Genomic DNA, 16621 nt, shown 5'->3' on the forward strand with positions numbered 1-16621 from the left:
AGGATACCAACATTTTACTTCCATAAAAGTTTTCATTATCTGGGGTGCTCTTATAGTGACTACACAGAGCCCCACCAATTAATATCTAATAATAAAAATACTGAAAAGGTGATGTGCAAATACACAAAGAACTACCTTGATCTGCCATACTGACATAAACAAGGCAGTAATTTCAGTGTCAATTTACACTTTGTACACAACCTGCTTTCCAGCTATTCAAGGGAGATCAATAATTATGACAGTTCATTAGGTAATGCAGTTGACTTTTATTGTGCAGACCAAAAAAAATGCAGTCACCAACCCACCACTGCATAATGTATGAAATCAGTTAACAAAATTACTGTAAAAAATAACTTAGTTTCTGATGGGCAAATGGAAGCAACAGCTACAGCTTTCCCACATTCCTGTGTTGATAGGAGGAAACGGTATTGAACCATTATACTCAGTAACTCAAGGACAAAACCATTCTGTTGTTTAGGGGGATAAAAATATCTTGATTTTCTCCCCCAATCCCCAACCTAACATTAGTTCATCTACAGGAAAAATGTCCTTTGGAGTTACTGCGGAAGTCCCACATTCTTTGCTCTCTAACTCTGATACCCAAGTACCTGATAGAGCTATCTTACTAGCATGTACACAACCCAGTGAAGCATTGCTTGGCTCCTCCAAAGCCAGCACACTTAATCTTCTGATTCCTCATAATGTGCATAGCCACTAGCATAGGTCCTTCCTAAATTCAAATTGCTGAACACATCCGTGGCCTCAGAATCTGAATCCTTCCCTCGCTCATCATTGTCATCTTCATCATCATCCTCTGCTTCATACTCATCATATTCATCCTCACGGTCACCTGCCTCCCCAGCCTTGCTGGAGGAAAGGTTTTTCCAGTAGGCATCATAACCAGAAGCTCCATCTGCATCTTCTCCTCCAGTCTGTCGGCCAAATTTCAATGAACGTGCTGCAGGCAAAGAAAAATCATCATGCTCCCACTAATCAAACATTTCATTTCTTTTTTTCTCTACCTGAAGAGTAGTTTAAATGGCAATTATTTTTCATTTATCCACAACTAAAATCTCAAACCAGACAAAAGCTTTCATTTTCTTGGAATGAATTAATTGTTGAGAATGAGACTGCTCAATTCCAGAACTCAGAAACACAAAGTTTTGCTCAAAACAAATAAAGCAAAACTGTGCAAAACAATTGAACATAGCCAGACACTACTCAGTGCTCCTAGGTAGAAATTAATCACTGATGGCACTTGTATGGCTTGTTAGCTAGAGAAACTGGCTTACTTGACATGCTCAGATCCTTTGTCTGCTGAGTTTCATGGCCACACTTAGGGCAGGGAGGCTTTTTCCCCTTTTCCTGCTTGAAAACCTTACTTCGCACGTGATCGTCACAAAAACAAGCCTGTGTGGTGAAGGGAGAGTACAAAGGCCAAATGTTTTAATCACAGAAGCACATTCTTCAACAACAAGCAAGCCAAAATGTGTCCAACATCAGCAGGGCTTTCTGGCTGGCATTACAATTTAATGAGGTCTCCCTGCAGTGGACATGGGGTCTGTGCACAGAGGAAGGACTCTGTGTTCAGTGTGGTTCAAGGGTTTCTGGGGAAGAGGCTGAACACAAGTGCCAATAACCATGCAGAGATAGTAACATAATCCAGGGCTGGATTGCAGGGCTGCCCACAAGGAGCCTGGCAAGCTTGGGTTTGTGCTGACAAGCTTAAATAAACACAATGAGATGTATGCCAGAACAAAACTATGCAGGAGCCTGGAGGAAAGAATTAGAGATGGGAAGTTCACAGACTGAGCACCAGGGTGCAGTGAAAATACCTGGAAAAAGGAACTGTTTGGAAGAGGCCACCAATGCCATGGGAGAGTGCAGGGAAAACATATGGAAGGTAAGAAGAGCAAGAGCAGGCAATGAACCAGCACCTGGAGAATCTGGACAATGCTGATGGTGCAGAAGGCGGAACTTTTTATACACAATTACTTCTGAGTGTGTCAAAATGTAAGCCCAATGCCAACAAATCAGCCTGTTCATCAACTGGATTAGCTGTGGGGATTACTCCTTTGGATGCAGCGGTTTCTAGTCAGATAATCACCTGACTGTTTAAAAGAACAACTTTCCTAATGGCTGCAGATCCACACTGGATCAAAGCGTTTTCCAAAGCCTTGGATTCTGTTCACCACCAAGGCTTTATTTTGTTGTCTTGGTTGTTTTTTAAAGCTCCAACACGTTGCAGGCCCAACTCAAAGAGAGCTGGGCGAAGAAGACCTCACTCTGCCTTGTGGCTAACAGGCAAGCACAGGTATAAGACCTTCTGTCCCCCACAGGTGTGACCCCAGACTACAGGAACTACAAAAGTAAAGTATGAATTTCCTTTTAATCATGGAGAGGAAGATGTGGCAAGGCCTAATACCAGCCTTGGAGGCCAAGGAGAATAAGCCTAAAATCAGCTCCTCACGAGTGTCTTTACCTTGCAACGCAGGCAGGAATGCTGCCCCAGCCTGTTACAGGAGACACCTGTTGGAGAAAAGCAGAATGACAAATTCAGTGCTAGGAAACTGCAGACCTGTCATGTCTTTAAAACCTTGTAAAAGTATGCAGTACCATAATTGAGGCATTTATTTTTAATTCCCTGACACATCTCTACTCTAGCAATGTGAATCAGTCATTTTACCTCACAGCACCATTTTACTAGATTTTCTTAACTCTTAACCTCACTTTGACACAAAAAGTGAAATTTCAAGAAGGGAGAAGCATTTAACTATTTCTTGAGCTTCTAAACTTTTAAAACCTGAGGTTTCAGAACCATTTTAGTTAGAGGTCTCATCTTGCTTTTCCTTTTCTCACAGCATTCATATGAAGGAGAGCTAGAGATGTAAGAACACTTTAAGCTTGCCAACTTCCAAACCTAGAAAAGTTGTTACATTCTGTATTTTCTGTCATATCCTCTGGAAATGTACTTCACTGCACAAACTTCATAAGAGAATCTACCTGAGTTAAAGAACTGGAGCTGGCACACAAGCTGTAAGGAGCAGAATCAGTAGCCAAAATTTAACTTGTCTTGAACTCCAAATTGTTTTTATTATTCCACTAGAGGGAGTACAGTAAAGGCAAACACTCAGGAATTGGCAGGAACACGAAGCCTGGTGAATAGTTACTCCTCAAGAAACAGTAACACATACATTCCAGTTTCTGTGCAAGTACACATTCCTTACCTCCTTGTTTAACCCCTACAACAGCAGTTTTTCAATCTGAAGTAATAAATATTATGAGTTCTCCACATGAGCAGGACAGACATGGGATTTAGAGCTATGGCATGTTTAAAGATGGAACTGGAAATGCTGATGCTGAATATATATGCATTGTTTTTTGAGTACCTGAACTTCAAAAACCTCTCTCAGATAGTGATGGAAAGTAAGAGCACCATTTCCACAGCTCAAATGGATTTATACTACAATTGCACGACCACATTTGAAGTTCATGTCTTCTGTAAAAATACAAGTCTTATAATCTTGTTACCTCACTGACAAAAATCTCGTCTCTATGAAGTCTGCTCTGTGCCACAAAACACAGTGAAAACCCTCAAAAAAATTCTCCCTCTATTTAGGGTGTGATACCACATGTGTGAATTGAGAGCTTCCAACAATCACTGAAGAAACATTCTTATGGAACAGCTGTTGCTGCCTCAATATTGCTGTGCAGGAAGAAAATGTATTCTGGCAGAATACATCTAGGGAATTCTGGCAGAATACATCAAGAGAAGCTAAGCAAGGCTTAAAAAATAGCTGGCTAGGAACAAAACTATGGAAGATGAAAAGAAGGTAAGAGATGTCTAAAGGCACTAATTAAAATACTGAAATCACAAATATTCTGGACCAGGAGAAATCAATTAGGACAAGAGATTAGTCAGTTCAAAGGAAAACAGCGTTATGATAAAGATACCTGCAATTTCTGCACTAAGAATTGAAAATGTTGCAACAGTCAAGATACACGCATGCAAGTTTTGGGAAGGCAAACAAATGCTTGTTTTGCAATAAATCCAATCCTATTTAATGGTGGGTAGGCAAGAAATGCTGCTAGAAAAATTTAGTTATTTCAAATATGCAAAGTCTTGGCTTGTTTTGTTTTATTGTTGTTCTTTTTTTTAACTTCCTTTGAAGACACCTTGTTTCAGCCAGAGATGAGTAATGGATGAGCAGTGTCAGGCATGGCCATCATGTCCTCTTACAAACAGCAGTTCTGTCCTGTAAGAGGCTGGCAGGAAAACAACTGCCAGGTATGCTCTGGCATGGAGGAAGGGCCATGAAAGAGAAACAAGTTCCAGTCTGGATAACTGGATACCAAAAGCCAGTACATAGAAAACAGGCCCTTCCCTCCAGGGGTGGCAAAATCTACTTGGGAAAGGTGATGGAGAGTATTCTGGAGCACAGAGGAAACATAATCCCTTTGCCATGGTGCAAGGGATTATGAATAACTAACTTACATTTAAATGTCTCTGCTTCCAGAACTTGGCAGCTGGCTTGATGCTCAAACTGATCATCTTCACAGAGGAAATCATGGCAAAAAGAGCAGGCGAATATTCTGCCTCCTGAAAGATTTATCAAGGCAAAATAATCAACAATGGACAGAGGCATCAAGTCCTGCTCTGCAAACAATTTAGGAGGTAGTTTTGACTGAAGACCAGTTCTCCCTTCTGTGACAAAAGCTTCAAGGTCTTAATTAGACACTGCTATCCATTTTTACAATGAAAAATACCTCCTATTCTACAATATAAGACAGTATAACTATAAAGCAAGCATTACTTCTAGTACTTTTCCTCATTTTAATTTGACTGTAGCATAAACTATTTTTTTTAAATCAGATCACACTCTCATCCAGTCTTCTCTGCTCAGCTCTGATACACACTTGAAATAAATACTTTAAAAGATTCAGAAAAGGAGATCAGTATGGTTTCCTAAGCAACTGGAAATCCAAATACCCGTGCTAGTGCAGAAGAATGGAGTAAGAATCGCAGAAACCTGTGTTGGCAATTTGATTATATGAATAATTAAGCTGATAAAACCATCATAATTTAGATTACGTAACCATCCCTGAATTGAGCACCGTATGTTCTTGAGCAGGTAATTTACTTCCCCCACTGCAAAATGACTATTTTTAAAACGGGGAGAATCCTTGCTTTGAACAAACATACTGCAAGGACTAATTTAAGGAAGACTAAAAAGGTTATTTAAAGAATACAGGTGCACTCACTTAAGCAATGCAAGGAAAGCAGTGTAATGTATATGTTCTTATTTTTAAATGTGAGCAACCTACCATGGTCCCAGACACTTCTTTCACACTCAACGCATTCTGCATCTGCCAGAGGGCACATGCACGCGTGGGTGCTGAGACACTTCCTCCCGTGACACACCCAGGCTTCACAGAAATCACAGATTGCACCCTGCAATCACAGCGAGATACCATCTCAGCACTTCTGCAACACCAACAGAGCCTTATCCCATAATCCTCAATGTATCCTGGTATCCCTTCTCTCCATGGGCTCACTTTGGCTGAGTGAGATATTGAACCAAACCTGTTTTCCGAGTGCTCCGACCAAGCTGCTCCACAGTTCGTGTTTGTTTGTTATTCATTTCTGCAGGATTACATATGATGCAAAATAATTTGGTTCCCTATCTCAGTCCTGGTTTTTACATTTCTTATCACACACTTGGCACATGGAAAATTGTGTCCTCCAGTTGAAACCTGGGATCCGTAAATGATAACAATGTTCTGGCAAAAATGAAATTTCAAAGACTTGAAAAATGCCTTTAGACTCTTAAAGCTGAAATCACTCACTTGGATTTTAAACTCTACTATATTAGAGCTCTGCAGAGAGCAAAGAACAAATAAGTTATTAGAAGTAAGTCTGACTATTTAACTTTTATTTTGATTAAATTGTAAGATCTCTGCTTCAGCTATCCTTAACTGTAGCATTTAAGAAGCCTCTCAGCCCACAGGTAACTAATTAATTACTATGTGCATTACATGCACACAAAGCTAGGAAAACAATGGTGAATCCAAATTTAAGTGTTGATGTGTTCACTCCTGCATCAGTGAGTGCATGGGATCACACCAGCATGTAAAGGCTGGCTGTGTTACTGAGAACAGCTGATGGCCAGCTGCGGGCAGCAACAGGACAGAGGGTTAGATCATTAATCCAGAGGCTGTGACACTCACACCTTGCTTTCCAGAAACTAACTTGTCCTTCTAAGAACAAACCTTCAAAGGCCTGAAGCTATGATTATCTCTGATTAAGAGCCCAAAAGAAGGGGTTTGTTCATTAAAATTGCCGTCTAGTGGAACAGATTCCTCTCTGTGTTACTGACAATCTCTGCAGTACTAAGACAACAGCAACAAAAGTCTGCAGGTTTCTGCAGAATAATCCTACATTTTAATGAAGGCTGGGAATTGTCTGTGGTGCATGTAAGGGTCCAGTGCTCCTCGTGCATGTGCTTAGGGCCTGCCACCAACACAGATCCATTAGCATCCAGGACATGTGCTGGAGTCTGCAGGAGCTGAATCTAAAACTTCAAAATTTGGGGGTTTCAGTATAAGGGAAAAATCAGTTTGTTACAGAAAAGCAAGGAAAAAAACAAATTTGCCATGGTACATGCTATCATCCCACAAATCTGTTTTATCGTTTTTCCAGAAGATTTGCACAGAATATTCTCATAGTGCAAAGAGGGCTGTAATTTTGTATACATACCACCATAGCTAGTCCAGTACTGTACACACCAGCATGTTTTATAACACAGTCAGAAGACTTCATCATGCATTTGGTTTTTCCTGTTTAAAATAAAAAGGCAAGCAACCATAAGAAAACTATGTAGAAATAAAATAATAATATATTGATGCTTTAATTGATATTGATCAGAAATTATATAATCCCTAAAAAAAGCAGTATTTATTGGTGCCTTGCTAGCAGTCAGAGCTTTTGTAGTTTTGCTGCTGTTATGAAACAATGCTCCACATGGAAACAGTCAGATTTCTCAAACCTAAAAGAAAGTGAGACAATTGCTTCCAAAGAAGACAAGCCATGATCCAGGCTTGCAAACCTCTGGGGATTAGAGGCATATATACTGATCAAAGAAGATCAATTCCCAAGGTGGATATTCACAGCAGATTCACAAGAACCTGCTCCACATCACAGAGGTACTTAAGGATAAAGCTACTGTAACATAGATACTGAGAGTTCAACACAGAAACAGGACTGAGGACAGCTTGTTTTCATTCATCACTTCTACTCACCACATTGTGCACAAATGGGCAATTTCTGAACAGAATTACAGAAGTAACAAAAAGCTCTATTCTTCTGTCGTCTAGGCACATGGAGGTGAAAAAAACAAAAATAAAGTATTACACTTTAAAAGAAAGCATTAAAAATAACTGTAAAATGTCTGAAACAAATACTAAACTATTGGTTTTAGAAGGGTAAAAATTCTTACCTTTGGCACTTATCACATTCCTTAAAAGAAAAAAAAAAACACTGGTTAATTATTTTCATACTAGGAAAAATATATAAAATTTACAGACCTCCACAGGGAGTTACAATTAGGATCCAAACCTTTTAATCAATATTCTGTCTGGTGTAAAGGTAACCTTAAATAGGAAGGATAGCAGGAAGAATGGCATTCTAGTGGCATTAAATGTATTCAAGGTGTTATCACTGGGTTTACACAATCAAAAATTAGGTACTTTAATAAAGAATACTTGAGGTCACTTTACCATTGAAGCATTGCAAGGGTGTTTGGCCACGTCTATGTTGGCTCGTGAAGCTCTGATCTGCTTCTCACGCTCCCGACGGTTCTCGGCTTTCTTACGAGCACCCGTCTTCTTTTTAGGCATGTTTACTCTGTGGGGGGAAAAACACATTTTCTGTACTTACATAAAACATGTAAGTACATACATGGACACACATGACACATCCAGCACTAAACCTGGATTAGACAGTTCCTGCATTAACTGTGCTTCATCTCCATTCTCCTCCTTGCCTGAAAGTTTCTTCTGAAATGCAGAATAAGGGGACAATCCACAAGGAAGAGCCATGTGATGAACCACAAAGAATCTTGTGATCTAGAAAACTTTGCTAGCCTGAACTTCGTGTTTAACTCTCTTTGAAGGGTTTTGCCTTAAAAAAATAAAACCATTACTATCTGCAGGTTTATTGGTTTGCCTTGCCCGTTTAATAGGCAACTGTAAGGACAGCTGCAGCATCAACAGGCAGTCAATTCTAGCAGCTTCAACTTGGAAGAAAAATTAGTATCTTCATTCAAAAGGTCTTATAAACCAAAGAATCCTAACTTTCCTGAACACAGAAATATATTGTCCTGACCAGATTCTAAAATTTGCTTTTGATAGCACACATAAATCAGTTTTCCTGCGCTGTTGCATTTTGCACTATGTTTAAATTGTATTAGTGTCATATTTTGTAGTCAAAATTATATTGCTGTGCTGCCTGCTGGCAGCTGTCATTTTTCTAGAGTGTGACATTTCTGACACTGGGAGTCCAATATCAGGCTCCACACTAATTTCCAAACCACTCAAATGCTGATTTAACGACAGAATCTAATGGTTAGTATTTATACCTTGACTTCTTCACATTCCCTCATAATGGAAAGCACCAAAATGACAAACTGTTTTCATGAAAAGCACTGCCCTAGCGCCTCCTGAGGACACAGGCTATGGGAAATTTCAGATGGCAGTTTTCAGAAAGTTGCACTGAACTAAGTGACAGCAGAACTGCAATGTCAGGTCCCTTTAGCAAAGCTGTTGAGTGAATCAATGCTTTCAAACACCATGCAATAATAACAACATCCTGTAGATCAATATTCTTATCACTCTTTCCCTCTGAGCTTTCATTTAGGTCGTTTGTTGTCTTTGTCCTGGGATCAAATTTTTTAAGAAATTTACCGTATTTGTAATTTTTGGACTAGAGCTTAGCAATGCTATGATTCCAAAAATTTTTACAGCATAAACCCTGTCTGCCTTCAATTCCTTTCAAAGCAGAGTATCACCTTTTGAAATCACCAATTAGTATTCAAATGCCTCTGCAGAGTGTTCTACCTTCACTTTTGGCACACTGTTACCAAATGCTCAGGCAGGAAAGACCCAGTGCATTCTGTCTGCAGCCCACACCCCTGAGGGAGAGAAAAGTGCATCTGAAGGACCTAAAATAAGAGGTTGTAGGTCCATGCCTGGTTCCCCCCTCAGCCCCAGAGGGTACAACTGTGCTGCCCTACAGAGCACTGGAGCTCCTGCATGGGAAGCATTCTACACAAAGGCTGCTTCACCATTTGAAGCTTCCTCCTCAGAGTGAAATGCTGTGCCTGGGTCACAGCAGCAGCCGTGGGAGTGAGCATGGCTCTCCTGCTCAATGGCTGATGCTGTGGCACAGGAGCAGAGTCAGATATCGGGAGGCTATGCAGGAATGGGGTGAATAGTTCAAAGGGTAAAATGCAGTATGTGAGAGTTGGGTTGCCAGCACTGTGTTCCCCTCTGTAAATTTTCACCTCCTGTTACTCTCCTGCTGCATTATTTGCTAAGGCAACCAGGGGCAAAGACTATGGATTTCCCACCACACCTCCAAAGAATGGTGGTTGTGCTGTGAGGTGCATTAACAATGTCCAGCATCCAAGTTCTACTGAAGTCACGGGTTCTTGTCCTTGGTGAGGTTGCAAAGACACCCTGACGGCACCTGAACTGCAGGTTCCTGGATCGTCTGTGCCTTGCCTCATTATCTGGTGGAACAGTGCCCACCCTGCTGTCACAGACACGGGGAACAGCTGGGACGGGCTGCTCACTGAGGGAAACTGTATTAACAGCAATTCATACTTAAAAGGATCATGAACTGAACGTCCTAATAACGCAAAAATTATTTTCCAGGTACCATGACTTCCTCCACCTTTTAAAAGCAAGGTGGCTAAAAGCTGTGGGCCCGCAGCCCCGGTGGCTGCTGTGCTGTCGGTGCCCAGGTGTGCGGGGCTTTCCTCAGGTGCCCCCTGCCCGGCTGCCTCCTCAGGACCGGCCCTGGCACCGCCGGGAGCCGGGCCGGACCCGCTCCGAGGCTGTGGGCGAAGCTAAGGGGGCTGCCCTTGCCGTGGGCACTGCCGGTGCTCAGCTTTAGCGCTTTCCCTCATCCTCGGTGCTCGGGTGCCCCGACCCTGCCGGTGCTCAGCCCTTAGCGCTTTCCCTCATCTTAGGTGCTCGGGTGCCCCGACCCGGCCGGTGCTCAGCCCTTAGCGCTTTCCCTCATCCTCGGTACTCGGGTGCCCCGACCCTGCCGCATCCCGCTGCCGGCCCGGACCGCCGCGCTCCGCGCTCCCCGGCACTGGGTTATGGGGGAGCCGGACACCGCTTCGCTTGCTCGGGCACGGAAGCCGTAAGGGCCCGGAACCGAGACCCTCACCGCCTCTAGCCCGGCCCCTCTGAGGCACCATCGCCCTTCAGCGCCCCGGGCCCGGGCCTGCCCCCTCTATTCCCATTCCCGTTCCCGCTCCCATTCCCGCCCCCGCCCCGCTCCAACCTGGCTCGGCGGCCGCGCGGAAGCCGGAAGCGGCGGTGCGCCACGGTGCGCTGCCCGCCCGGCCCGCGCCGCCCGGCGGGAACGTTCTGAGCAGCGGCCTGCCCCTCTCCCCTTTCTAACACAACACATATAACGTTCATTTTAATATTTGCTAAAAGCCAATCATATAATACATGCATTTTTCACAGTGTGTATTTGTGATTGTGATATGTGTGGAGACCAACAATGGAACAGTTGCCAATTCTAATAATAACTGAGGAAAGTAAAGCATGGAAGAAGGCCTTTGAACCTATCTTTTATTTGGAATTAACCCTGGTTGATTTAGGAGCATTGGAATTAAAGCGTTAAGGATGTTGCTCTTTGCTTGTAGTTAATCCTTAAAGAGTTCTGCAATAATAACCTTTTGAAGTATAATTTTAGAATATTGCTTGCATCCTTGAAACTATAGCTTTGGAATTATAGAAAGGAAATACGCTTGTCTCATGCCTTAATAAAGCAGAGAAAAACAGCTTGAGAAAGGAAGATGAACATCAACATCAACTCGTCCAAGGGAAGCTGGACATCACTGTTATGAGATTTAGAGTCTCTGCAATTAAAAGGTGGACACACATCTGGGGAGCTGGACCCCACTAGATGGGATTCGGCTTTCTTCTTTCGGAAACTGGACCGTCACCATCTGGGGATACTCCTTTGAGATACATCCTGAGAAAAACTAAATCAAAATAGTGTATAGAATAGTGACGCAAAAATTGGGAATAGAAATTCTGAGAAAGCTGATGAGTACCCCTATAAATACCTGTAACCCTCAACTACCGGTGTGCAGTTGGAGGGAAAACTTCCCCCACTGTACCCAGTGCTGTATTGCTCATACTTCACCATATTAATTAATAAATTGATTGCTGCTTGAATATTGGCCTAGCCAAGCTTCTTATTCATAACAGTTGTAAGGGGCATCTGAAAAGTTATCTCTGAAATCTTTCATCTGTGGCTTGAGCTGTTTTTAAAATGAAGTATTGATTAATCTGAAAGGCACAACTTTGCCAGGCATAGTCCTGGTGAAGGCTGTGAGAAGTTGAGAGAAAAGAATGATAAACAATTCCCATCTTCACTTGCTGCCGTGTTGTTGTGAACATGTGGAATGTGTTATGGAGATTTCTCTTGTGTGACTGGGCATTTTTACACAAACTCATGATTGAAAAAGAAGAACTCTAGAAAACCCCCAAGGAGATATGTAAACGCTAATATTTTTATCTTAGTTTTATTTTATCCTGTGAAACATTAACTGCCTCAAATATGTTTCAGCAACCACCTTCTAGATGGCACAAGTTTGTCACTTCTCTCGTGAACAGAAAAATATCTTATTTTCCGAACCAACAGAGTGGCCTAAGGCTGTAATTTAAAAAAAAATGGATGAGAATAGCCAATTTAGAGCTTACAGAACTTCCATTAGCAGTACTGGAGCAATCTCTGGGGAGTTGTTGCAGACTTGTTTCAAGAAAAATGCAGAAAGTAATGAGAGTCAGCCTCATTTTTAGAGGTTTTCAGTGAGAAGCAGTGGAAGGACAGTGAGTGTGGCTCTGAATGGTTATCATTCCATATTTCCTGTCAGAGCATCAGAACTGTCACGTCTTCACTTAATGCCTGCTGTCTGGCTGGCCAAGATAACAGATGAGGGCCACCCCACACTGCCTGGAAAAGGTATTTGTCTAGTCAAGAGCTTTCAAAACAGCACATTGTTGACTGTCTTAACCCTCAGCTGAGCTACCTGCAGAGGTCACTCGAGAGAAAAGTGAAAGTCACTTTTGTGAGCTAAATGATGCAATGACAGCAGAGCTGCTGGTCTCATGCTGAAGGCATAGCCCTGCAGCAGCATGCACTTGTTCCCTCTTCTGTTCCACTCATGCATCTCATAAAGTTAGTTTTACCTATAGAAAGGGCCAGAGGATGCTAATGAAGCAGAATCTCTCAAAAATAAATGGATCTCCTGGATACAGAACTTTGAGCAGTATCTTTCCACCTCGCTCTCTTTTTTGTTCACCTTTCAGAGTCATGCGGCAAGTCAGAGGAGTGACACTCCGGATTACATGGTGATTGCTGGTCAGGTACATATTTTCAAGGCAGTAAATTCACATTTCAGATGGGAATAATTCAGCAAAGAGGTGTCTGAGGGAAGTGGGCTTGCTTTTTCTAAGGTCGGAGCTGAGTAGTGCCATAGCAGCGCCGCATACCAGCTCACGTGGACACTAAACATCTTCAGGGCTGTTCTGCTCACTTCTTCCTCTGCTCATCTCTTAAAAATTCTTCCTTTACTGTGAGAGCATGTTTCAGGAATGGACATTTACTTATTCCTTACATTACTCATGTAATAATAAAGGATTCGTGCCTTCTCACTTTTACTGCTGAAAACTATGGAGATCAGAAAGGAAAATCAGGAAATGAGATGTGTGCACAGCCTCTATCAGAATGGCAATATTCTGGGGCAGATAAGACCTTCATATGCAGTGACATCAGACTATGCTGGATGAAAATGAAATATTTTTACTGCCTCTTGCTGTGATATCTCAGTCCTTTTAAAGATACAAGAAAGCATAGTATCTCTCAACTTGAAATACGTACTAAGTTATTGTCATTTACTTCTAATTTAATGAACTGAAATTTCTTTTTTCTCTTAGTAATATGTTCTGATCTATTTAAGCCCCTATTGCCTACCTGCCTATTACCATAATTATCTTCATTATTGCAATGTCTACTTGCAACATTCAATATGTTTGCCTCCCTGGGGATTGCATTGTAAAATAGGTGCAGCATACACCTTTCCAAGTGACCTTTGAAAAGGCATACATCAAATTTAATTTGTTTTTAAATCCTGACCTTGCAGCAACAGACCTTAAAAGTCATGTCAATATTTGTTTGATGTAAGATAATTTTGTCTGACGACATTTATACTTGCTGATTTAACTACATAAAGAAATGGGAAACAAAGAAAATAACTTGAGGCAAAAATCTTTAGTGACGTCTACTGAATTGCATGTTCAGATATAATATTTTAAAATAAGCATCCTAGAATTAGATGTAGAGATCTTTTGTGTGTATGTTTTCTTTTCCCCCTGCTATTATACCTGCTGCTTGCAGTCATTAATCTTAGCCCTGGAAAGTCATGCCCCAAGAAATTTCTAGATGGTTATTTTGTCTGGTCAATGTTTGTATCAAGAGGGAAAAGAAGAAAGATATGAGATAAAGCAAAAAGAGAAATTTTGCTGTTAAGTGATTAGAGTCTTGATTCAGGGAGCTCACTCTGTTGTCAACTTCTTTATTAAAATCTATTAATCTTTCCTATGATATTCAAGTTGCATTTTTTCACATTTCTTCCATGACTTCAACAAAATACTGAACAGCATTTTTATCATGGTATCTTACTGGGGCTTTTTATTTTGGTTTTTGAGATGAAAGATATGCAGTAAAGCTAATACTGCAATTTATGTGCACAATTAATGTGCCATCATATGTTAATTACCATATATTAATTAAGATTGCTGAGGTGAGGGGATAGTGCAGGACTAATCAGTTACTCATTTTGTAACATAAGGGGGAAGCTATAATTTTTTGTTATGGAGAAATAAGTTGCTGCCTGCTGGCAAGTTATTAGTATTGTTTTTCCATTATGAGATAGCAATATCATAAATTACCTTGTTTCTCTCCTCTCTGATCCCATCAAAAGGCTGGCACACAATGATATATTTGCTGCATAGGTGACACTAGGAGGCTTTGTTTGCAAAGAAGAGCAGGGAGATGTTTGATGAATGGCAGCACCTGTGTGACAGAAATGAAAAAGGTAAAAAGAAAAAAAATCAAGGTCAGACAGAGGATGACTGATGACAAGAACTTCTGTCTCAGTGCTGGAGGCTTGTCAGGTGGATGTGGCAGAGAAGAATGAAAAACGTGAACCTTTTAATTGGTCCCAGAACATTGGAGTAATTCACAAAAGTGATCAGGAGATGCCAAGGTGATCAGGAGATGCCAAGGTGATCAGGAAGCTGAGAAGCCACTCCCATAGGAAGAGGCCAAAGGCCTCCATGTTTTTCTTCTATTATCAAGCTGTGTGACATATTCCTCTTTGGTGTCACTTCTTATCTAGAGAGCAATTTTTCCCCTTTAATTATGGCTTTTCCTTGTTTAGTAGAATTCTTTTGTAGAAATCTTATGCAAATATGAAGTGAATGGTCTTCCTGTCTAATTACAGCTCCATTTAGATGACATTAATATCAGTGGCACTGAGCACTGGCTGAATTAAACAGTGAATTTTTTCAGCTAATGAAAGCTGAAGGACAGATCATTTGTTTTATGACATACAACATGGGTGGCTTTGCTGTTGATTCAGAGGACTGAAAGAGAATTTTTGCATCAAGTGTTCACTTCCCTGACATTGTAAGGAGTTCTCTCTTATAATCTCTTTCACAAAATTACCAAGCTCCCATCTTACTTGCCCTCAGCGTGTTTTTGAAAAGCACTGTGGACAAAGAAGAGCATTGCACCCAGTGTAGCATAGCATCATACAGCAATCCATCATATATTGAATTTCACAGTGTAGGAGATGTAATACCTGTATTATAAATAAGATGTTTGAATGCAGGTAATCGACTGTCAAATCAGATGCTTATGGTACGATGAAAAATTACACTTGGAACCATTTCTAGGCATGGGTATCAGTCCTCAGTATTCTGATTGCTTTAGAAAAGCCATTTGTTTATGTTCCACTACTGTTTGTTGGTATTCTGAAAATAGTTTCTATTCATTCTCATTTGTGTTTTATTAGATTTCATTTATAGTCCAAAGTTGTAATAACAGTTCTATTGCTTCTCAAGTACCCGTACATTTAGACTTTTTGAAATGTCATTCTAAATAGTCATGTGCTTACTATGTGAATAGTCATGTTCACTAAACTCCTTATTTATATTTATGGTGGAGTAATGAATCTCTAGTCCTACTCTGGGCTAGAGCTTATCCACTGGTGATATATTGTGAAACACATTTCCATTTTTATAGTAGGTGTTTGAAGCATAGTGCTGTTAAAAAACTGAGCAAAAGCTTTTTTGATGGATTATGAGGGGGAATGGAAGAGTTTGCTCCAATTGTTTAATTGTATTTAAATATTATTTAAAACACTAACAAAAGCTGCAACTCTGTTGACAAGACACAAAGCAGGACAAAAGCAAGCAGTTTCTGAAAACTGCATTCTGGGCTGTGAGCTGGTTTCTTTGCTCATTTTTACTAGGTTATATCTCTTTTTGACAAGACAGAGTTCTGCAAGCTCTGCACTGAGTGTGTGTCTGATGGGTCCTGGAAGTATCGAGGTGTTTGAAGGGTTGTTTGTTTGTTTGTTTTCCTGTGTTTCTTGTTGGTGTCATGTCTCTGGGCAGGCTGTTGCCATCTGCAGCTAGGACGTGGCTATGTATTTTATGTGAAGTTAAATATTTGTCTGCAAGGGCTTTGAGGCTATGAATTTGCGATTTGCATTGTGATGAGTGAAGTTAGAAAGGAATAACTTTTGGCCACTGCCTGCTTCTCTTGGTCTGACCCACTCTGAGCTTGAAGACCTTCCAGGCATCCCACAAAAGCTAGTTGTGTAACAGATTTGGGCTGGAAGATGGATGGATGCCCCTGGCAGCCAGTATGTTTTCCCAGCATTTTCATTTGTATCATTACCCAGCTGAAGTAAAATGTTGCTTGCTTTTTTTTTTTTTTTTTTTTTTTTTTTTTGCAAGTGGCTGCTTGTTGGAGTTTATTTGCATAGTAGTGTTTTTGTCACTGGTCAGTTAATTTTAAATCTAATTAATTTCAGAAAGCTCAGACCTTTTAAATGAGCTCACTGTTTTCCTATGTTAAATCCAGCTAAAACAGCCTAGAATGAACTGGAGTACTGGCCTAGAAAGGAAAAGCTCCACAGCCCAATACTGATCCCCTGAGCCATCTCATCTCCTTTGCTGTCATATAATGTTTGTTTAATGTAAAATTTCCATAGAAGCCAAACAAAATAAAAGCCAGAATGCA

General features: G+C 41.0%; 1 protein-coding gene across 2 annotated transcripts; it reads right to left on the reverse strand.

Annotated features, from left to right (window-relative positions):
* Nucleotides 1-246: 246 nt before the first annotated feature.
* On the reverse strand, nucleotides 247-10668 carry ZNF330 (zinc finger protein 330). Of its 2 annotated transcripts, XM_064711330.1 has the most exons (10): nucleotides 10574-10668; nucleotides 7777-7903; nucleotides 7497-7516; nucleotides 7300-7370; nucleotides 6758-6837; nucleotides 5326-5452; nucleotides 4496-4600; nucleotides 2483-2529; nucleotides 1293-1410; nucleotides 247-958 (listed from the first exon to the last, which is right to left on the reverse strand). In XM_064711330.1, the coding sequence occupies exons 2-10, from the start codon at nucleotides 7894-7896 to the stop codon at nucleotides 681-683; spliced, it is 966 nt and encodes a 321-aa protein (XP_064567400.1). In that variant the 5' UTR covers nucleotides 7897-7903; nucleotides 10574-10668; the 3' UTR covers nucleotides 247-680. The 2 variants fall into 2 exon arrangements, with proteins under 2 accessions (XP_064567400.1, XP_064567401.1); XM_064711331.1 differs by lacking the exon at nucleotides 7300-7370 and having other exon boundaries at nucleotides 10574-10592.
* Between the last annotated feature and the right edge of the window lie 5953 nt (nucleotides 10669-16621).

This window comes from Zonotrichia leucophrys, chromosome 4 (assembly GCF_028769735.1).
Source record: "Zonotrichia leucophrys gambelii isolate GWCS_2022_RI chromosome 4, RI_Zleu_2.0, whole genome shotgun sequence".
Lineage (NCBI taxonomy): Eukaryota > Metazoa > Chordata > Aves > Passeriformes > Passerellidae > Zonotrichia > Zonotrichia leucophrys.

What these genes read in the sequence shown, in the direction of transcription:
- ZNF330 (XM_064711330.1), bottom strand. Translation starts at nt 7,896, where the DNA reads ATGCCTAAAAAGAAGACGGGTGCTCGTAAGAAAGCCGAGAACCGTCGG. An exon ending in GAATGTGATAAGTGCCAAAG is followed by an intron (nt 7,371 to 7,496) that starts GTAAGAATTTTT and finishes CCATGTGCCTAG; the next exon opens with ACGACAGAAGAATAGAGCTT. An exon ending in GCCCATTTGTGCACAATGTG is followed by an intron (nt 6,838 to 7,299) that starts GTGAGTAGAAGT and finishes TATTTTAAACAG; the next exon opens with GAAAAACCAAATGCATGATG.